Consider the following 17,300-nt stretch of genomic DNA (forward strand, 5'->3'; position numbering starts at 1 on the left):
GAGGAATAAATGATTTCACAGGAATTAATTATCACACAAGCTTCTACAGAAATCTACTAGATGTGTCACAAAGTGAGGGTTCTATAGGCGTGACCAACATAAGGGAACACTGCAAACAGTTGAGTCTAAAGGCCACTGCACGCATTTAAACAAAGTTACAATTACAGTGCAAAGACTTGGCTACAGATGCCTCAATCTACAAAGGATGAATTTTGGAGTTTGTTTTTTCAGGCTAAAAAAGATCCATTGAAAATGGAAATCCAGTGCAAAGCAGTGAATCAAACAGCTAGAAATACAGAGAAAAGCTAAACAATAATAATAAATTATTTAAGCTTATAGCTAAGAAAGCCATGAGAAAGTCAGAGAGACTATTCATCTATAAATGGGGCAGTGAAAGAAGATAATGGGCCTAAATTCTGCTTCTGTAAAATGCTCACTGACTTCACTGATTAGAAAGGAGTTTCTTAAAAATCAGCAGAAAGAGTTCCGATTTGGTCTGGAAACCAACGTGAACGCCACTCAATAGACTAACCAGAAAAGCCTTTTATTGTTGCAATTTATAAATGACTGCCTGTGGCAAAGGCGCCTGGTGCTACTCTTAAGAGGTTACACACACAGTCACGGTGGAGGACCAAGGAGGATATGCTAGAAGGAAAGCTGCCTGCAGTTTTGGATAGCCTGATTTGCTTAGTTTACAAATCAGAAGAGGATTTGTCCTCCATTTCCAACGCTCAGCCTGAGATCAGACGAATAAGTATGGCTCCTGGTTTACGTATCAGTGTCTGCAAGAAAAGGTCTTGACCATCAACTTGCCTTTGTCATTTTGGGATTGTTGCCCCCCCCCCCCCCCGCCCCCCCGGGCTTCCTCAGCTGCATGGCTTACATTTTGCTGACAGCTTTAACTTTCATTTGTCATTTAGCTGTGCATGAAGATTCAGAAGATGCACGCAGATTGTAGTCCTCACTTGATTTATGGCACCTTCTGCAGGCATCCAGGTGCTCCAGCAAGCAACGCCAAAGTACAGAGATCACTATATTTCAGCAGACACCAGCAACCACCTCTGGAGTGACACATGGCTGGCATTAGTACGGCACCAGCAGTTGGAAGGATGTGATTTTAAACTGTCTGTCTTTTGGGGAGGATCTGTCTTAAGTCACACTAGGATGTATTTTGAAGTTATGTCAGGGTCAACTAAAGCATGTAGGTGGTTTTGTACACATGTCTATCAATCAGTGAGCACCCTTCTAGAAGCGGCAGAGAAATTTATGTAGGGATCCTAATGTCATTCATTACTGTGGCCAAGGCACAACGTGACCCAGATTCCCACATTCATAGAAGTGGAGAGTGTTCTGATCCGACACGTCCAGTTTTGAGATACTCTGCTTTAGCTCAAGCTGCCAATTTCATCTGCAAGCTGCTGGGTTTGGGCCCATATCTGAGCAAGATTCAAGGCATAACACATGCTACTTCTGATGGGGAACAGGGGCTGATTGTGTATGAAAGTAATTTGAAAGAGAGGAGCACAAAAGTCTTCATATAGTGTATTGGATACAAATGTGGGCATTCCCTTCATCCTGCTCAAAATCCCCTTCCTTCTTCACGTTAACTACATCAAATTTGCATAAATGGAAAACCTTGGAAAGTATTTAATATCTCTAAGAAGGTGGAGCAGCATAGCTTGTATTCCAGCAGCTCTTGAAGACAATCTCTAGACATAAACTTCTGCTCTGTCCTTACATTGGAAGGAAGGAAGGAGGAACGGGTACTGGTACTGCCAAATGAACGGTTTCCTTTTTGCTTATGCTTCATTTTCACCCATGACCAGAGCTGGTCTGACCTCAGTTGCCAGGTCTTTTGACCCACCAAATTGAATTGCTTTTAATTATTTTCCAGACAGCTGCCAAAAGCGTTGGATTGGTACTTTACTGATGCAAATGTAGAAGCAAGCAGATAATTCAGTTTGATCTGGTCAGACTGAGTTATGGCTGGAGGCTACCCATGAATCACTTTTAGCACAAAAAATATTCTCAAGAAATCCAGCAGCTTCTAACTGGTAATAACTTGAAATTCCATGTGAAAACTTGTCACAGGCAGCTCAACATTTCCTTCAAACACTTGATTTACAGTTTAAAAAGAATCTTCCTTACACACGTTCATTTCTGCATACTGAGTCCCAAATATTTTAGTAAACAACCACCGGCAAGAAAGTCCATAGAAACAACCAGTAGCTGGAATAATTTCTGGAAAATTAATTTTGCAGTCATACATTCAGTACTGGAAGAAAGTTTGCTCCACCAGGATGCAAATTATCAAGGCTCTAGGATATGTCCAGCTCCAAGCTGGAAACTCACTGCGCTTAGGCTGGGGCCACAAAAGCCTCGATGCAGGGACGGTCTTCAGGGGGAGTTTGGACGTGTTAAGGGGATGAAGCAGCTGCTGCAATGGAAGAGAGGACATCCCCCTTGGACCTATAGGTACCATGTACAGACCCACTAGCAGGAAACAGAATACCCTTTGGACTCTCCTCCCTTTAACACCCACATAAGACAAATTCATTTTCAGCTCAGCGCCCGAAGGCAACAGTCAGGCTGCAATCCCAGGTTCCCTCCTCCTACACAGTGCTTCTTGCTGTTGCTTACATTGCAATCTCCTTCAGGCTTGCAGCTTGTATGCACATTACGGGCTCTGCCCGGCACTGCTGATCACAACAGTGATATCTGATTCAAACAATGAGAGCTTTTTCTTAATTTGTGTGAATTTCCTTTGATGCTTAAATAACAGAAAAGCAGCAAAACAAAATGAGGCTCTCATCTGAATTACTCAGGAGAACAGAGTAAGCTATTCTGGGCTGTCAGATACAGTTGTAATTAGGTGCTTTTAGAAGTATAGTATCTATTTTTGTCTGTTATTTATTGTACCCAACTTGTTATGCCCCTGATAGACTACTGCAGATTTCTTGGTACGTTATTGCCCAGGTGCTGTTGCTACACCCGTTTTTGAGGTTCATAGACAAACCAATTGGATTCTGACATTTATTTATCTTCTTAGAGCAAATCTTTTTGTCTGGTAGATATGTAGGACTCCTAAAGAGATGTTACACTGTCATGCTAATCCTCCTTAGCTCATGGATTACTGACCTAATGCACAATGACAGCCCTTTCAGAGCCATCATCTCGCACTATGGTAATCTGTTGTCACACGCCCATGCCAAAGTGCACAATCTCTGCGCATCAAGCCCACGGTGTCCTCCCTTCAAGAACCCCCAAGAACAAGCTGTCCCTGTGCAAAGGCACCCTCAGGTTGTACCTACTGCTCAGATAGCTCAGAAAGCCTTCATTGCATGGAGAGGGATGCATTTCACTCTGGAAAGAGCAACACCTTTTCCCTAAAGGCTCTTAAAAACTCATGAGGTTTTCAGGAGAAGAAATTCTGGCCAGCTGCTAGCTCTGTCTTAGGGCAATGCAGATAAAACTCAAATGTGGAGGTTTCCCCCTCCCTGGGCTGTACAGAGCTATTCTCAAGGCTGTGTTAGCCCCAAGAGCTGGAAGGCAGAGCCGCAAGTTCACCTCCCCACTCCAGTTTCCCATTTATCGTGCCCACTCATCCCTGCCCACATAGAAAAGAAATATCTTAACAAGGCAGTAATTCTTTTCCCTTGCCCAAACACCTAGAAAATTAACCTGAGTCAAAGTTCTAGCCACCTGGCAGCACAAATGCAAACACACCAGAGCTTCCTGGTAGATACCAAGAAGCAATTCCACAGCTTATTTAATTAATCAGCCCTTCCACTTCCTGAAATAACCCCCAGATCATCCTGTGTCCTCAGCTCCCCAGCCACACAAAGGGCCTGAACTCAGCTGTTGTCATTCACTGCCGGAGCACCCTGCCGTGTATTTAGGCTTGCACGGCTCAGGTGTGGTTAATTCACCCCAATTTCCCATCAGAGAGCACAGAGGAAAGGAAACCTTTCCCAGCTTCTTAGCTAGTATCTCCCTTCTTCCAAGATGCTTGCATGTCCCATCTCAAAGGAAAGCCTCTCCCTCAGCTTTTCTGCATACCTGGTTTAAGACTGGAGACACGAAGAATTTTGACAGGTCTAGAGAGCCATAGCACTGAGCTTGCAAGGGGAATCAAAGTTAAGAAAGAGACTGGGGGCCCTACAGAGCTGGTTACAATATAGCAAGGATGAGTGACCTTTAGTTAATTATTTGACAGAAACAGTACTAATTCTGCTTATAGAAATACAGAATTGGGTTCATAACACTATGTTTATATCCCTGACAGCACCAGGCAGCCTTCTGCAGAGACCTTCAGCTTGAACCACCCTGCCAGAAGCTCCTGACCTGCAACTTAGCTTCTAAAGAACAAAAACCTTTGCTGTACCTGCTCCTCTATGAGCTTAGAGGCTGCCAAGTGCTGCTTTCCAAAAGAAAACCGGGTTTGCAGACCCAGAGCCCCTGGCTGACCTGACCCCAGAAGTACAAAGCAGAGCTGTGCTAGGGAGGTGATTTCATAGCTCCTGCCTGCTGTCCTGGCACAATCTCATAGCGAGAAAAAGCTGCACCTGCAGGGGAACCACAGCCAGGCACTGAGGATAAAGCAAGGATAATATCACCCATTTCACCTTTTTACAGTCTCATGTTTTGGGATTTTTGGCTCACGGGGAGAGAGCGCCGCAGTGCAGGTACTGCGTTACAGACATCCTTGCTACCACAGGCCAGACTTCGTGAAAAAAAGCCATGGGGCAATACAGAAATTTTCAAAGTTCACGGACAGTTGTATAATCTGAGATGTTCTGTTGTCTTTGTACACCACGTATGTGAGAGTCATGGGAATTTGAAATGGGCCATAAAATAGTAGAAGACATATGTTTTTAGTGATAATATATCAACCTAAGAAGTGAATGAGACTACATAGCAGCTCTTTCTCTCATTCATAATTTTAATATGCTGAAATGCCTACATTTTAGTCTATCTGGCTACAAGCTTTTAAAGTACATGTTTATAAATCCCTGAGAAGAAAGACATGAAATGAAACAAATGACAGCTTTGAATTATAGTTGTGATGAATATTGTCATAATAAATTCTCTCCTCGCCCAAAAGAGCGATGAGGGATTCCTTCTGTACCACACCATGTTTTCACAAGTCAAATGCAGCCACTTGTTCGATTTATAGCTTGCTTTTGGGCTGAAAGTCTCCACACATACTACATGAACTTAGCTGTATATGATTCAAAATTATTTGGTTGAGAATATTATGTTTCTAGCTAATGTAGGCTGAGATTTTCTGGGTTGTGCAAGGGCTTTTGCTACCCAAGTCAGAGGAACTGATGTACCTAAATCCTCTGGGCAGTGTGTCAAGCCATAATCTTTTAGAGGTGTTGCTCTACAGCTATAATTGCATGAGGAAAGTATGTTGAAATGATAGTCAAAACAATGCTTTCATACGAAAGATTAGCCATTTTCAACACCATAGCCCTTATTGGAGTTGTAACGTATATTAATCACCAATTCCCTGCTTTAGCTTGACTTGCTGTTGCTACAAAAGGGAACCAGCAATTTAAACTACTACTTCTGGAATGCTTGGCTATTGTGCACAGCTTTGCTCTGAAGAAGATTTCCAGTGAAGAATGAATCCATTTAGACACAATGGCTACACATTTTGCCATATATTTATTGCACTTTTACCACGTTGCAAACAATTCCACAAAAATGCTGCAAAAGTAAGCCTAGAGCTGCTGAAAGCAGCTTTTTACCCATATATGTATATATTTACACAAAACTATCAAAAGCAAAGTTGAAAAGTAGCAGCTCAGCTATGATAGTCTAGAAAGATAAGAGCTGCCAGCTCCTTATGGACAAATAGTACAACTTGTCATTTTACATCACTTTGTAAAACCAACATTCAAGTATTCCTGTCAATGCACAATTAGTGAAATTCCCTTCTGGTAACCACTGTATTTATTATTATAATTATAATTTTTATTTTTTGCCTTTAAAAGTTAATAATGCCTTAACCCTTTAAATGCTAAGTAGCTGGGGAAAAAAGCATTCAATTTAAATAAGATACAGTGGATTAGAGCACTTAAAGGGTTAACACAAAATACTAAGTGGACTGTCACCACAAATAAAGTGTGAGTCACAAAACTATGCCGTCTCTCTTAGTTAAATTTGGTAGGTAGGTCTGGGTTTTCATAGATATACCATATATAAATACAAAATATTAAGTAAAGGCCTCCTTTCTATACAAAAAGGACAGGAGGTGTTTTGCTATCAGACTGTTGTCTGTCAATGAGCTGAGTATTTTATGAATCTTTTCATAATCTCTCTTTAGGAACTAATGAAAAGCATCACATTAGACTTATTTTTCTTAATGAACTAAGCCTTTGCAGAGTCTACACTTTACTACTTTGGGAACAATTATATCTCATTTCTGAATTCACTGAATTCACAAAGTGGCATATACAGTCTTTTGCAAGACTTCCCCCCCCCCCCCCCCTTTGAATCTTCTTTACTTGGCTGGTAAAAACGTAGTCTTGCGATTTCACTACCTCTCAGTCGTACCAGTGTTAACATCAGTGTTAAAGTCATTTTCAACCACATTGTCATAACCATCCTTTTCTATACAGTCACTAACAGCCTTGAGGACAATCCGCAGCCGCCTGTCCATCGCCTCCAAGTGAGGCTGGTAGAGAATGGGAGCTATTTTATCTTTTAGTAAAGATTCCTTCATCAAGAGACTGAGTTTGTATTCCTCCTTGGCTAACAACTGTAATCGCAGATAGGTAGACTTCCTTATTCTGAGAGAAAGAAGAAAAAAAAATGCAAATCAGTATTTTCATCACTATTGATCTTGACAGGGCTAAAAGGCTTATAGTCAGCTTAGCGACAACAGCATAAAAACCTTATTATGTGATCCGAAACGATGAAAAGCAGGCACTGTCACAGGCCTAATGAGCAGCTTGCATTGTCACCTGGCCAGTGATCTCTGGGAGCCCTTAAAGGTTTTGGAGCACAGCTCTAGAGCCAGGTGCAGAGAGCCTTCACGCTCCTCGGCTGGGTAAGGCACTGGCTGGCTCAGGTGCAGCACACGCGGGGTCACGTCCACCGTGGCACTGAGGCGCACGGTGCACGTGGCACCGAGGCGGGGCGCGGGCGGTGGCCGCAGAGGCTCCCGCTAGCTCACCCTGCAGGGGTGCCCAGAGCCTCCACAGACACAGAGCTCACCCTGCGTCCCGGCCGTGCAAAGCGGAAACCCTAAATACCACCCGTCCTCTCTGAAAACCCTGGCCAAGGGCACCATGGAAAGCCGTTGTGAAACACCTGAACAAGCTGGGGAAAGTTTTGCCACTTGGCTTCAACGGAACACGTATTTTGTCTTAATAAAGCGTCTCTCACAGCAGCTCACCGCCACGCTTCTGCAAGGTCCTGATCTCAACAAAGCACTTAACGTGTCGGTGCCAATGCCCAGGGCTAGCTCGGGTCAGGCTCACTGGGCAGGATCACAACATCTCCTCTCCATGGTACGCAATAAAAGATTCACTTGAACATGTCAGTCCTGTTAGCGGAAACAACCGTATAAAATGGGAAACAACTCTGGAGATGAAACGTACCTGCAGCACTGGTTTAAAGGCACCAATATGGAAAGTTCATCGTGGGAATATTTTCCAAACCTATTTAAAGATAAGAGCAAGAACATGACAAAGGCTGTTTGAAAGACTAACTTTTTTCTTTTTTTTCCCCAGAAAGATTATTAATGGTATTTACCCTCTTCCATTATCTAAGTGGATAATAAATGTTTCATTGCCAAACTTCTCAAAGGTTTCATAGTGATGTCGATCCATGTTACCTACAGAATAAAGAGAAAAGAAGGCCGCTCTCACTCTGGCTTGCTGCTGAGCCTGCAGGTCAGGGCAATACAAAAGCTACAGATCAGCGAGACGCCCAGCGCTCCCCAAACACGACGGCTGCGTGAGGCAGAGAAAGCAACGGGTCTGCTGAGCTCATTTGCTGCTACGGTGGAAAGCCCAAAGTGTGCAATGCTGGAAGGTGGGCTGTTACACCTCTGGGAGCTTTTCAAGCTTTCTGTAACTTTTACACTTAAGCTCTAGAGGACCCATCAGGAGGCTAAACAAACCTTCCCACCCTCCAGCAACCTCTCCTGGGATGTGCCAAGGAAATCCCTCTCAGGTACGATGGCATCTCAACCGCTCAGGGAGCCTGGTCATCCATGAGGTAGCTATGTCCTAAGCCAGCAGAGCTTCACTGGTGAAAATGCGCCCTGCTGCTCCAGCCCTCGGTCAGTACGGCTTGCACAGCAGCCCTGGTACGTGTGCGAGGCTTAGCTTAGGGAGGGGAAAATGCGTCCTTCAAACAGGGATGTTAATCCATGACTTTGCTAATATTGTATTAAACTTTCTGAACCACGACCATACATCCTGTTTTTTCCCCTAATAAGAACTTTGTCCATATTTCTGACTGCCTGGAAAGCCAAGCGATATTAAGGCTCTAACACACGGATCAGGATGCTACTGCAGTGGTACAGCTGAACAGCTCTCTTTGGGCACCCATGACAGGCAGACATGTTATCTGCTTTTTCAGGCCAATGTGCAGAGTACCAGTGCCAAGCTATGAATTTTGTCTTCAGGGCGGGCGTCTTGAGCCACTTACAGATGCCACATAGGCTCCTGCTGCAGCATATTGCAGAAATCTCAGTAGTGGCAATAGCAGAGGGTATGGCCATGCTGGCATGTGTCCGAGGATCGTGTATGTTGGCACCTTACAGGTGTATTAGCTGCCGCAGAACAGGTTTCATATGAAAATGTCTCAGTGTTAACCACTGAATAGGCTTGGAATAGGTCACTATTACCTGCTTGTTAATAATTATTTTATTCTGATCGGGTTGACTAAACATAAAAAAAAAATGTTCCTGATACATACCAGTTACCTTTGTGACAAAGCAACACCTCTTGTTTTTTTTATCCCCTCTGACAGTTTATAGGACAAGCAGCAGTGAGTAGTACTGCAGGTTGAAAACAATGTGCCAATAATGAACAGTCCTTGCATGTGCACCCAGGAGCCATACATTACAATAGTAAAGCACTCACTAAAGCCAACTGTGAAGCCCTTAACTGTTGTGAAGGAGACTAGCGTGACCTGCATTCATCATCACTCTGCATTCCTGAACATCTTTGTTCCTTTAATCTGCACTGATGGGAATACATAACCATGTAAATCTGCATTTTCTCATCATCATCTAGAACAGCACATACAGTAAATGCAGCTTCAGCCACGCTTTAGCAAACTGCTGAGCTATGCAGAGTGGTGTAGAAAGAAATGGTTCTTATTCTAATTAAATGTTGCATTTAATTTTTGAAAGAGATGAAACATACCCATTAGGAAATCAAAAACTGTCATATCCATTATATCCAGAATTCTGGTCCCACTGTCATACGGGGGTGTTTGTTTAACCTCTTCACAATAATCTGGATCAACTTCCCATCTGGAAAAGCCAATATTTTGATATTTTATGTGACATACAAAGCTTACTGAGTATTAAAAAAAATGTTATTTTGCAAAGATCTAGTTGTAGAATCATGATTGATTGAGGGCAGGGTCAGGTAGAGGCAGCAAATTTTTCAGGCCGCTTCCAGTAATGCAGGCAACCGATAAAGACTGTGACTGATGAAAAAGGAAGAAAATCACAGGATTGAAAACTATCTGGCTAATAGCTTCAAGATTTAGGAGACCAGCTGCACCATCAGTCATATGATGAAAACATCTGAGACTTGTTTAGGGCTGCTGATAGCAGTGAATCTTTCTCCCTCTGATAGGACTTAGACAGGTCCTGTTGCATGCTGTCAAAGCAACTGGAGGTATCTGTCCTACGAGGGAATTATGCCATTGAAGGTCCTTTCAGGTTCAGGACCATAAGCTGGAGCTCCTTGCAAGCGTAAGTACTCTGTCCCTTCCCAGGAGCTGGACCCGCTGAAGAAATGCCGATGCTCTCCTAAGCTCGATGCTTTAGGTCAGGCAAGGGCAGTAACTGCAGCACTGTTCTGTTTTCCTATCGCCCTTTGCAGCTGGTGAGCCCTTGCTCACCGCTACTCACTCTGCTTTCTTGCGCTTGTGGTAGGAACGTCTCCAAGGGTTTCTCCAGGTTTTCCTTTTAGCTAAAGACAAATCAGGTAGGAAAGCAGCCAGAGACCCTTCGATCTGATCTGGTTTTCCACAGAGGGCGTGCTCAGTCGAGCAGTAGTAGGAACATTCCCCGTAGAAGCAGATGTTGTTGGCTGGCAAATGAAGGAGAAGAGTTTTAACACTTACTCTTAAATTAGAGTTCAAGAATTCATAAAAACACTAATGTATGTGAAGGAACATGAGCAGAAATAAATCTCAGACCCAAACCCTGTTACCACATATAGTTTTCTTCCACGGAAACCACTAGAAAGACATTGATTTCAGTGGTTGGGATCACACCCTCTGCTGAGCTCTCTGTGACTGTTTCTAGTCTATTTATATTCCAAAAACACAGTTGTTTTTTTTTAATCCTTTCCCTTTTCCTTTCATTTTCTCAGACTGATACATCCTCTGGGATATATTTGTTACCCCGGGCTGGAATCCCAGATCCCACAACTGAACAAGTGGCATGTGCCCAAAATTAAGTCACCTTTCAAAATCTTGGCTCATTTTTTAAGAACAAACAACACTTCATTCATTTACTTGCTGGTATGAGAAAAACTGGCAGTTTTACTGAGGAGAATTATTTACCATGAAGACTCATGTGGGAGTGTGTGTGGAAGGTGGAAATAGCACAGATGTAACTCTGTCAGCACACATCCCAAACACAAATCTCTTCCTCCACACATCACGGTTCTCCAACAACCACAGAAAAAGAACCTGTACCAGGTTTTGGAGCATGTGTTACCTTAAAACCTACCCAAAGCTGCCACCACGTATTTCTGTACCAACGGGAACACCCACCTCTTTATAAGAACCCACTTCCCACATGAATTCACTGGAGGTGGGAGAACGCAGCTCATCCCCAAACCCCACCAACGCTGGAGTATGAACAAGAACAGGAGCACAATGCTGATCTTGTCAGTGTGCTACAACTCTTCTGACATTGCTTTATGCACATAAAATGTCATTAGAGGAAGACTGTGCCCTTTCCTTATGGTAATGCATGAAGCCGAGAAGTCACATTGCTGCCTAATTCCCCACAAGGCTTCTAAATTCAAATATTGCTTCTGAGCTACTCTTCCTTTGGGCAGGATCAGTATAAATGAGGCAGGAAGGGCTGGTGAATAGAGGGGGTGATTTTCTGCCTGCCACAGACGATCCCGTGGCTCGTATAGGTAAGATGGTGGGTTTTCACTGCAGCAATGCCCTGCAGCATGCCGCCCTGCACAGTGCTATGACATCCCCCCGGTCCACATCCAACCTATGGCCAGCAAAGCACCCCGTGGAGATGGTACACTGCTGGCGGGTGACGCAAGGGAGACGACGAGTCAAGACGACAGGGAGCAATACTGGCCTCGGTGCTATGGAGATAACAGGAGGGAGGGAGAAACAGGGAAAGGAGCTGTGATTGGGGAAAGAAGAGAAAGAGAATGTGGAAGAGCGATAAGGTCTCACAATATTTTTGATTGTATTAATTAACCATTTTATTTGGGACCCACTGCTAACCGTGGAATTACACCAAATCATTGGACTATAAGGCTGATGTGTACCACTTCACAGTTTGTCCCAGCTCTTCATTTCCAAGCCTCTGTTGATGGCCACCAGATTTGTCCATCAAGTTGTGATTACTTTACTCTGGACACAGCCTTTTCAAATCCCTCTGCTGTGACTGACTCATAAGGACCACCCATCTATCTGTGCTCAGGAATAACTCCAACCCGAACCGTATATTTACATTCACAGGGTTGGCTCATACCAGTTAAATATATCCTGATTCAGTCCAGAAATATTCACCCTGTGGTCAAAAACCTCACTGACAATTACTGAAAGAAAAGTACTTCAAGGAAGAGAAAATGAGGAACAGAAATTACATAAGGAAGGGGGAACTCAGCATGTCTGTACTTTAAATTTTGTAATTTAAAGTGTTTTACCACGCATAATGTCCTTTCTTAAAAATTATTTTAAAAGATTTTTCTTACAAATAAGGCATACTCAGTCCCTTAACATTGTAGTCGAAGGAACAGTAGTTTGAGTCTTCCCATGAGCTAAGAAGTGACCATGTCCTTGGCCAACAAGCCACTTGGCTTGGCTATTTCCTGTCAACCCCAGCACAAGTCTTGGTGCTGCTCACCACACGATGAGATCAATGACGATGATTGATGTGCCTATTAACTTCTAAACAGAAACCCCACTCATTTTTCCTTTTAAGCAACTCAGTAATACAACTCATATCTCTGAGAGTGAAGTTTTGAAAACCTTTTTACAAATTGCATGGGAAAAGAGCAATCGCAGTTTGGGAAACGGGTTGGAATGGACTCTGTAGGCCTCTGGTCCAAGCTACAGCTTCAGGCCAGGTCCTCCAGGTTAAAAAAATCTGAAGCCTCAGCATCTCCTTGTACACCAGATGCACCAGCTCCAGGACCATCTCAGTGGCCCTCCTTTGGAATCACTCAACTAATTAGTTTAAAATGAAGTGTAAAGTCAACATCTAGACCAACCCAACCTAACGCAAGCCCTGGGCGCCCTGCCCTGCGGTCTGAAACCTCTCACGGGTTTCCTTTTCAAAAATGCTATTGCAGCATGGACGTGGCATAGCTTTTGCAGGGCTAATGCAGGTGCCTCAACTTTGCCTTTGATCACCCTGGCAAAACCAGGAGGACTTCATGCCTCCCTGTGAACCTCTTCCATAACTCAGGATCAAAGTAAAGAGCTGTCCAAGAACCTGTGGGCAGTGCTGCCAGCTGCAGATGGGAGGGTCGTACTGGGCCATTAGGAAGGTTGGGATATTCTCAGCCAATAAAAACTGGGGAAAAACGTCTGTGATTTATACCCTTAAAAGAAATAATTGCAGACAAGATATTTCGTGGGGTTCCAGGCTGCCACAAGGGATGATTTACAAGAAACCACATACAGATGCTGCTTGCTGCAGGCTAGCACAGAAGAGTTAGGAGAGATAAAGAGATCCTTTATTTCCTGGGTGCCTGCTGCCTTGGTGGGAAGGTAGGGCTCTCCCCTGCGCTGCAGCGGAGGTTTGTTTCCACCAATTTGAAGCTGCAGCGGGGCTTGTGCTTCACTTCAGCTCTGCCAGCATCACCCGCTCGTCTGTGGAGGGAGGGAACCTACGCAGACTTATCTTGATCGCCTGAGACAATTTATCTTCCAGGGTTTCTATGACCTGACTTCCACCTGGCAGCGGGAAGCCAATGCTTGGTTATCTGCCACCGTAACTGTTTTGTAAAGAGCAAAAGGCCCAGCAATGTCCCCCCCGCACCATCGCATCCTCTGCTGCTCACTATGTAAATCTGACCTTTCAAGAAAGGAATTATATTAAACACAGCATTTTGCACAGTGGGAAGATAAATACTGTGTTTAATAGTTTGCTTCTGAATTTAACTTTGGGAACAATGAAACCCTGCTCCATATTGTCAACGAGAGCAACTGGGACTAATCATTTGACAGTAATCACACATTCATATCCAGATAAATCTTCAGGAAAGCTCAGGGGCTATGGCAGTGATGGCATTCACTGCTGCAGAGCGACACAGCTGGCATGTGTGCTGCTTGCACCACACCGGGCGTTCATCCCTGCACCTGCTGAGCTCCTCCAGGTACTGATTTTCCCACAGAGCCCCCGTCGCCTGCAATGGGAAACGAGCCCTCCAAGCGATGGCAGGATGTGTCCTGTCATTAAGACAGAAAACTTGCGGTAAAACCGTAAGTGTATTTCTTAGTGAGAAGTTACTTTTAATGGCAAAGCTTTTTCTGCCAGCTGTTATTCTCCCTGTGGGCTCAGACCTGTGGTATTTACTCTCCACAGCTCTTGTCTGATTTCTGGGGGTAGTGGGGGTGAAAGGATGGCGTATCTCAAGCTACTATTAAAGAAATTAACTGCTTTGATTGATACAGAATAGACATCTTGATATGTCTACCCTAATTCTTGTATACAGGCAGTGAGATGAAGTAGCCTGAATTATCTGGGGAAACATTCATTTTTAAGGTTTCTTAAAAACATAGAAAAAAAAGAGGTATCAAATATAGAAAAACACAGTTCTCATTTAAGACTTCAAGGTGCAGTAGCAAGCCTCTTTGAAACCAAAGTAGGTGACCCACATTCTGCACAGCAGGCTGAGGGTGAGATTCCAGCTAGAGACACAAGCCCAGAGCTTTGCTGGCAATCTCATGCTAAGAGCAGGGTTTGGCCTTCTGAAAGCAAAAATCAGAGGGAAAGGGGAGATGAGGTCCAACGGGAGCATGGTCCTTCTCCTCTCATTAAAATTGCCCAGCCCATGTGTTCCTCTCTCATACCATATGGGTGTTTCTGTACAGACCCCCATCCCTAAGTACACCTGCAAAAGAAACGGCCGCCAGGAATCTGCACTCCTGCAGAGTGAGTAGAAATGGAAACAGCAGCAGCGCTGGCACACCAGAAAGGGAGGGATGTTTATAGATGCTGAAATGTTCAAATGCTGGGAATTTGCAACATGCAAACTCCTTCTTCATTAAAAAACAAAATTGTTTCCCCAAAGCACTAGAGAGGCAAGAGAATCCCGAGCGGTGTTGCAAATGTTGTATTTTCATTATCTGAGGATGAATGGATACAATTTGTAATGAAATCCACGCAAAAAATCATGGTCCGGTGATCGAAACTCCAACTAATTACAACAATTAAGAACCAGAGTGTCTGTGTACTCATCTGCACATTTTCTGTGTGTCATCCTGATAGCTGAACAATAGTTCTTTTCAGGAAGAAAAGGAACAAGTGGAGATACCTTAAAGCAAATTGCTTGGCAGAGCAATTCTTTTACTGAGCTTTGCATGACTGTTAATAGAGGACATTTAGCAAACCCATGCAACGGGAGTACTGGAAAGAATCCTGAATATTTACTAAAGCAATGCATTACAAGATCTTTCTTTTACCTGCTCAAAATAATAGCTAATTCAGAATAGCTATTGTTTGCTGAGAGGGAAAAAAAATCCATAATCCCTTGGAATTGGTTAATATGAACAAACACATAGTGCTTACTAGCTGTGTAACATTGATTTCTTTAAGCTGCTGCCTCAATTACTTCCAAAATGAAGGCTGACATCATTAATATGTCTCTTTTTTCCTAGCAAATTACCATTCATTTGTAAGAGTAGCAGGGCTACTGCAGTCTGCCCTACTGCCAAGGATGTAAAATTAATTTAAATAATTACTGACCTAATTCCATTTCTCATGTTTAGTCCAAACTGCCTGGAAGTGCACTTTTCTGCAATCTGCTTTCTCTCTGAATGCAGCCTAATGCATTGACTGACCTGTCTGCTCGCAGCCATTTCCACTTCCCAATGGAAGAAGGGATGCCGCTCTGCAGCGTGCTCTGAAGCTACAACTGCCTGCAGCTTCCTGGCAGTAAGAGGCCCTGATTTCCGTGCCTGATGGGACAAGTGACATGGCCCCGGCATGGAAATGCAGTGAGGTTTCTTCCAACACATTCACACACTGGTCTGGGAAGTAATATGGTGTATTGATGAGCATCATCAATATTTAGTCTCTGAGGATTTCCACTGCAAACAGTGGTCTCCCAGCCCCAGGGGAAGAGATTTAAAATCAATTACATTTACTGCTCGTTTAATTTTAAGAGATGTATATGGGTGGATGGAGAGGGATGCATTGCCAGCAGATACATTGTGTCCCCATGCCCATTAATTGTTGCTGAGCACTGCTGGGGATGGAGATGCAGAGACACAGCCACCTGAAAGGGAGTCCCAGAGGGGCCTCAAGAGCTTAATGTGGGTGCACAGACTGGTTCTTGCAAGTATCTATACGTCACACCGCAGTTTCTCAGCTTTGGAACCAGTTCTCCCTCAAAACCAACTGAATTTGCTGCCCCTCATCTGCCAAAGGGGACAAGTGAACCTCTTCCAGTCTTCCCCAGGCTCCCGGTCCCTCTCCATCCTCACCTCCCCAGGCGCCGGGGCTCATCCCAGCACCCTCCTCTTTTCCCTTTTCTGCCCTCAATCTGCTGCTTCAGCTGGCTGCTAGGTTTGTGAATTTGTATCTAAATGCTTAATTTAGGACCTTTATTACTTTTTCATTAAGCATTAATTAATGCCTGCCTTTTAAGGTCAGTATGAAATACAAGACAGAGGTTGGGCATATGTTAATGAGAATCTGGCTAATTAAACTGGGGACTTGTAGGGAAGAACTCTGACAAGCAACCAACATGATTTAAGCAAAGTATATTGATTTAGGAAATGTAAAACTGAAAGAAAAATTAATTGCTTAAGCATTTTATTCTCCAGAAAAGCCTGACTCATAGTTAATCAAATATTTTAATTGAATTTATCTGAGGCCTCTAAATAAATTTGAATAAAGGATTATACTTGGATCATCCCTTGGATGCCTGGAATTTCATAATGACAAGATAAAGATCTTCATCCGAACCTGCAGCCTTAACTCTGCATTGCCATGCTCTGGCTGCTGTAAGCTGCTCAGTACTTGAGTACAGTTTTGTAATTCTCAGAAATCACTCAAGTTCACCCCTAAGCCTTGATATATAAACTGGGAAGACTAAAAAGCAAGCAAACCTACTAATCCATGTCTTACTTGCTAAAACGGAAATAGAATGGCTTATATTTCAAATGAGCCAAAGTACTTTGGCACATAAACAGTCACAAGATTTTTTTCCCATCTTTTGTGTGTGATTGTTTGCCTACAAAAAAAATCAAGCAAAAAAAATAGAGACAGAGAGGGAGAGAAAGAGACTGAGATACAAGTGCCTAGCACACAGAAATGTCTGCACATCAGGTTTGGTGAACACTGTCGCTAAGTACTGTCACCGTGGACTGTCACCACTGTCACCACGACTGTACACGTAAAATTGGAGCGCTCATAACACGGGGTGAGATGAAATCTCTTGTAATTATGTAATGTGTTCTACAAGTGAAGTTACTGGAATAAATAACTGTCTGCTCAACTGTGTGTCCTGCAGAGCTGAACGTAAATATTAAGCTAAAAATAACAGCCATAATAATGACTTTACTGGTGATCACAAAAGTGCAATAAACATCTTAAGAGAGAAAGCTCTGCAATGACAGGGCTCTGGTTTCTAGCTAACAGCAATAAATTACAGTTACAT

At 43.5% G+C, this 17,300-nt stretch overlaps 1 protein-coding gene across 1 annotated transcript in view; it reads right to left on the bottom strand.

Moving 5' to 3' along the window:
- Window positions 1-5,654: 5,654 nt before the first annotated feature.
- FAM20C (FAM20C golgi associated secretory pathway kinase) overlaps window positions 5,655-17,300 on the bottom strand; it is a 60,945-nt gene continuing 49,299 nt past the window's right edge. Inside the window, exons 6-10 of the mRNA XM_064461688.1 lie at window positions 10,112-10,292; window positions 9,393-9,502; window positions 7,768-7,849; window positions 7,614-7,673; window positions 5,655-6,800 (exon numbers count right to left, since the gene is read on the bottom strand). Of these exons, the coding sequence (XP_064317758.1) occupies window positions 6,548-6,800; window positions 7,614-7,673; window positions 7,768-7,849; window positions 9,393-9,502; window positions 10,112-10,292 (686 nt within the window). The 3' untranslated portion in view covers window positions 5,655-6,547. The remainder of the gene's footprint in view (window positions 6,801-7,613; window positions 7,674-7,767; window positions 7,850-9,392; window positions 9,503-10,111; window positions 10,293-17,300) is intronic.

Source organism: Phalacrocorax carbo, chromosome 10 (genome assembly GCF_963921805.1).
Source record: "Phalacrocorax carbo chromosome 10, bPhaCar2.1, whole genome shotgun sequence".
Lineage (NCBI taxonomy): Eukaryota > Metazoa > Chordata > Aves > Suliformes > Phalacrocoracidae > Phalacrocorax > Phalacrocorax carbo.